General features: G+C 46.9%; 1 protein-coding gene across 1 annotated transcript in view; it reads right to left on the bottom strand.

The window, feature by feature from the left end:
- The window catches only part of LOC122542014 (putative uncharacterized protein C19orf81), a 12,205-nt gene extending 11,363 nt beyond the window's left edge, over nucleotides 1–842 (bottom strand). The window contains exon 1 of the mRNA XM_043679306.1: nucleotides 832–842. Coding sequence (XP_043535241.1) covers nucleotides 832–842 — 11 coding nt within the window. The remainder of the gene's footprint in view (nucleotides 1–831) is intronic.
- Nucleotides 843–5,375: the final 4,533 nt, after the last annotated feature.

Below are 5,375 nucleotides of genomic sequence, written 5' to 3'. Positions count from 1 at the left end.
ATTGCAATGATATATTCAAGTGTTCATAGAGAAGTACAGCACGGAAGGAGATCCTTCGGTCCAACTCATCCATGCCGTCCAGATATCCTAAATTAACCTAGTCCCACTTGTCAGCACTTAGCCCATATCCCTCTAACCCTTCCTATTCATATACCCATCCAGATGCCTTTTAAAAGTTGTAATTGTACCAGCCTCCACCACTTCCTCTGGCAGCTCATTCCATAAACTTACCACCCTCTGCATGAAAAAGTTGCCCCTTAGGTCTCTTTTATCTCTTTCCCCTCTCACCCTAAACCTATGCCCTCTAGTTCTGGACTCTCCCACCCCAGGGAAAAGACTTTGTCTATTTATCCTATCCATGCCCGTCATGATTTTATAAACCTCTATCAGGTCACCCCTCAGGCTCCAATGCTCCAAGGAAAACAGCCCCAGCCTGTTCAGCCTCTCCCTATAGCTCAAACCCTTTAACTCCGGCAACATCCTTGTAAATCTTTTCTGCACCCTTTCAATTTCACAAAATTCTTCGCAAAGCAGGGAGACCAGAAATGAACGCAGCATTCTGAAAGTAGCCAAACCAATGTCCTGTACAGCTGCAACATGACATCCAAGTCCTATGCTCAATGCACTGACCGCTAACCGTTACAGACCAGAAGGAGGCTATTTGGCTAATGGTGCCTACACCAGTTCTATTCCCTTGTGCCTCTCCCCATTTCCCTGAACACCACTTCAATCCAAATGTTGATCCAATGCCTCTCTCCAATGCCTCATTCCCAGGCAGTGTATTCTTTACCCTAACTACTTGCCGAGTGAAAAAGACTTTTCCCACCTTACCCTTGCGTCATTTGCGTGTCACCTGAAACCTAAGGCATCTCGCTCTTTTTCCTTTTGCAAAGGGAGCAGCTTTGACCTATCTACTCTCGCCATCCCAAACACGATTTTGAAATCTCGGTCCAATCTCTTCGTTCCAAAGAGAACAGTCCCGAATTTGCCAATCTATCTTCGCTTTTCGAATTCTCTTCCCCAGAGAGCAGTGGAGGCTGGGATCACTGAATGTACTGAATGCTGAGTTAGAGAGAGGTTGGATTGACGAGGGAGTCAAGGGTTCGGGAGGACATTGGAGTTAAGGAACACAATCAGGTGAACTGTAATCCTACTGCTAGGCAGAGAAGGCTCAAGGAAGGAAATGGCTGACTCCTGCTTCTGCTTCTCAAGATCGTAAAGATATTCCAGTACATTATTGGTTGTTCTGTGCAAAATGCTTCCCCCAGGAAAGACATAAAGGCAGTCACTATTGGTCCTTTCAAATTAGTGACGGGGGGAAAGATATAAAAGGGACCTGAGGGGCAACTTTTTCACACAAAGGGTGGTGCGTGTATGGAATGAGCTGCCAGAGGAAGTGTTGGAGGCTGGTACAATTACAGCATTTAAAAGGCATCCGGATGGGTTTATGAATAGGAAGGGTTTAGAGGGATATGAGTCAAGTGCTGACAAACAGGACTGGATTAATTTAGGATATCTGGTCAGCATGGACGAGTTGGACCGAAGGGTCTGTTTCCGTGCTGTACATCTCTGTAACTCCACAACTTAATTCTGCAGTTCTATGATGAATGAGAATTGTATGGGAAGAAATTCCTCCTCATCTCTGTCTGAAATGGGAAATCCATTTTAGAGTGCCCCATACGAGGAAATGTGCTCTCAGCATCTCCCCTGTCACCAACACCCGCTGTAGCTATTGTAACACTTCTCCCATTTCTCTCCATCTCTCTCGCAAGAAAGGTCAACGTTCACAGAATTATAGAGCTGTCCTTTCCCTATCCATGCCCCTCTATGTTAAAAATCGCACAACACCAGGTTATAATCCAACAGGTTTATTTGGAAGCACTAGCTTTCGGAGCGCGGCTCTACAACCACCTGATGAAGCAGCAACGCTCCAAAAGCTAGTGCTTCCATATAAACCTGTTGGACTGTAACCTGGTGTGCAATTTTTAACTTTGTACTCCCCGTCCAACACCCGCACCTCCAAATTATGCCCCTCATGATTTTATAAACCTTTATAAGGTCATCCCTCAGCCTCCGATGCTCCAGGGAAAATAACCTCAGCCTATTCAGCCTCTCCCGATAGCTTAAACCCTCCAACCCTGGTAACACCATATTTTCTGCACCCTTTTGAGTTTAACAATATCCTTCCTATAGCAGGGAGACCAGAATGGAATGCAGTATTCCAAAAGTGGCCTCACCAATATCCTGTACAGCCGCAACATGACCTCCCAACTTATATACTCAACGCACTGACCAATTGTCTTTCTAATTCCTTGCTTCCTGCCCTCTGAACAGTCCTGTTATTGGGAATACCTTCACCAGAGGAAAGAATTTCTCCTCCATGTTACCAACTCCTTTGACCAACCTGAAATTGTAAGAAGTGAAGAAATGGTGGAAAGGTGCCGAGGAATCGGGATCTTGCTTCTCTCCCTGTGGGAGACACAACGCTGTTTCAGGAGCTGGTTGGATGTTTCTGACCCAGATGTTAGATACAAGCAGAAGTAGGCCATTCAGGCCATCGAGTCTGTTACACCATTCAATGAGATCACAGCTGATCTGATAATTCCTGCCCTTTCCCCATGACCCCTGATTCCCTTACTGAATAAAAATCAATCTCAGCCTTGAATATATTCAATGCCCCAGCCTCGACAGCCCATTGTGGTTAAGAATTCTGCAAAGAGAAGAAGTTCCTCATTGTCTCTGTCTTAGAGGTGCAATCCCTTACTCTGACATTAGGCCCTTCTGGTCCAAGACTCTTCTACAACCATCTACCCCTGACCAGTCTCCTAAGAACCCTATATGTTTCAATAAGGTCACCTCTCATACTTCTAAACTCCAGGCCTGATCCATTGACATCGCCACCTAAGACAGTCCCTCCGTACTTATGACCTTGCTCTGGACTGCCTGCAACGCCAACATGTCTTGCCTTAGCCAAAGGGTCCAAAACTATTCCCAGTATTCTCAGTGGGAGGCCCGACCTTTGCCCTCTACTTCAGGGAAAGATCTGGATGTATTGGTTACTACTGTCCCCACACTGGCATCTTTCCCAGGCACCCATTGGTAGTGGTCAGGAAGGAGCATGGTCGACTAATTCCTCACATGGTCTTATTGATTCTGGTCTTCACTGTCATGTCCCACACGGAATGTTGACTGTTTGTGGGAATTTGGCTACAAGATGGTCAAATGTTCTGCCTCAGGGAATCTGTATGCGGTGGGCAAATAGCGTGGGCACGCGTGTGGATTGGCCTTGCCAAATTGCCCCATGATGTGCAGTCTAGCTGGGTTAACTGGGCTAGGGTGGAATTCCCTTCGGAGGGTTGGTGCAGACTTGATGGGCTGAATGGCTTCCATCTGCACTCTTGGGATTCCATGATTTCTGTATCATCCAGCCGGGGGTCGAGTGGGGAAGGGGGAGTGCGGATGGAAATTGGGTCTGTACTCGAAAAGTGAAGGTCTTTCAGGACTGTGGTGAAAGAACAGGGCCTGAACTGACAGGACAGCACAAAGAGTTGGCCCAGCCCTGATGGGCCGAATGGCCCATTTCTCCTCTTCTGTGTGACTCCGAATGCTAAAGAAATTTGAAATATCTCGGCTCATTGTCCAAGCAGATGGGTCGCTGATCTTTTCTTCTCTCAGTGAATCTCTGAGTGGCCTTGTACAACAGAGGCAGGGAACACAGCAGACAGTCATAGAATCTCGACAGTGTGGAAGCTGGCCATTGAGTCCACACTAACCCCCCGAACAGCATCCCACCCAGACCACCCCATCCCTGTAACCCCACGTGGCTAACCCATCTAGCCTGCACATCCCTGAACACTACGGGGCAATTTCCTATTGGCCAATCCACCCAAACCTGCGCATCTTTGGATTGTGGGAGGAAACCGGGGCACCCAGAGGAAACTCACACAGACAATGGGGAAAATGTGCAAACTCCACACAGGGTAGAATTGAACCCAGGTCCCTGGCACTGTGAGGCAGCAGTGCTTACTACTGAACCACCGTGCCAACTTTATGTTTCATCCCCATTTTAAAGTCAATCATACTTTACCTCATTACAAATCGCTCTGTCCACATTTACAATAGAAAATGTATGTAAACATCACACTGTAATGACAACATTTCACCAATAATGACACTGCAGCATCACCATGGGGATGACGGAACGGTACTCAGAAACTTTCAGAGTGGTCTCTTCAATTGGAAATTTAGGGGGTTGTAACAAGGATCAGGAAAATTGTACGGATGACAAATTTTTAGCATTGTGATTTCGGCAGCTGTAGTGGATATTCCGGCTGGAGTATAAATCTCTGTTGTGTTTTCTCGTGCCTGCTGACATTTCTCTCACTTCGCTCTGAGCGTTGAAAAATAGGAAGCCATCGCATTTGCAAGAAAGAGCATCTACTTGTGAGGGGAAATGGAACTTTGCCAGTCTGAGAGGAGAAAAACACTTGCATGTGTACTAACCTCAAAACTTCTCCGAGTTTTTCACATCCAGCACCATCCGACAACTCCCTGAGATCACTGCAATTCCGCAAACCTAGCCTATTCGGGAAACCATCAGTTCAAATGGATGTCAGTTTCCTGTTGATATTTTACCCAGCTGACACCACTTGACAGACAATGGGGCATCGCTGGGTGGTCCCAGCATTTATTGCCTGTCCCTAGATGCCCCTTGAGAAGGTGGTGGTGAGCTGCCTTCTTGAACTGCTGCATTTTCTTTGCTGTACGTAGACCCACAATTCCCGTAGGGAGGGAATTCCAACATTATGACCCAGTGACTCTGAAGGAACAGCGATATATTTCCACGTGTCCAGTTCTGGTCGCCCTGTTACAGGAAGGATGTTATTAATCTGGAGAGGGTACAGAAGAGATTTAGAACATAGAACATAGAACAATACAGCACAGAACAGGCCCTTCGGCCCACGATGTTGCACTCCACACACAAACCCACATACACATATACGTTTGTGGGGTGAATTTGTACTCGCAGTGTTACATAGAACATAGAACAATACAGCAGCACAGAACAGGCCCTTCGGCCCACGATGTTGTGCCGAACTTCTAACCTAGATTAAGTACCCATCCATGTACCTATCCAAATGCCGCTTAAAGGTCGCCAATGATTCCGACTCTACCACACCCATGGGCAGCGCATTCCATGCCCCCACCACTCTCTGGGTAAAGAACCCACCCCTGACATCTCCCCTATACCTTCCACCCTTCACCTTAAATTTATGTCCCCTTGTAACACTCTGTTGTACCCGGGGAAAAAGTTTCTGACTGTCTACTCTATCTAGTCCTCTGATCATCTTATACACCTCTATCAAGTCACCCCT

This window comes from Chiloscyllium plagiosum, chromosome 39 (assembly GCF_004010195.1).
Source record: "Chiloscyllium plagiosum isolate BGI_BamShark_2017 chromosome 39, ASM401019v2, whole genome shotgun sequence".
Classification (NCBI taxonomy): domain Eukaryota; kingdom Metazoa; phylum Chordata; class Chondrichthyes; order Orectolobiformes; family Hemiscylliidae; genus Chiloscyllium; species Chiloscyllium plagiosum.
This window is presented reverse-complemented; position numbering and strand designations above follow the sequence as displayed.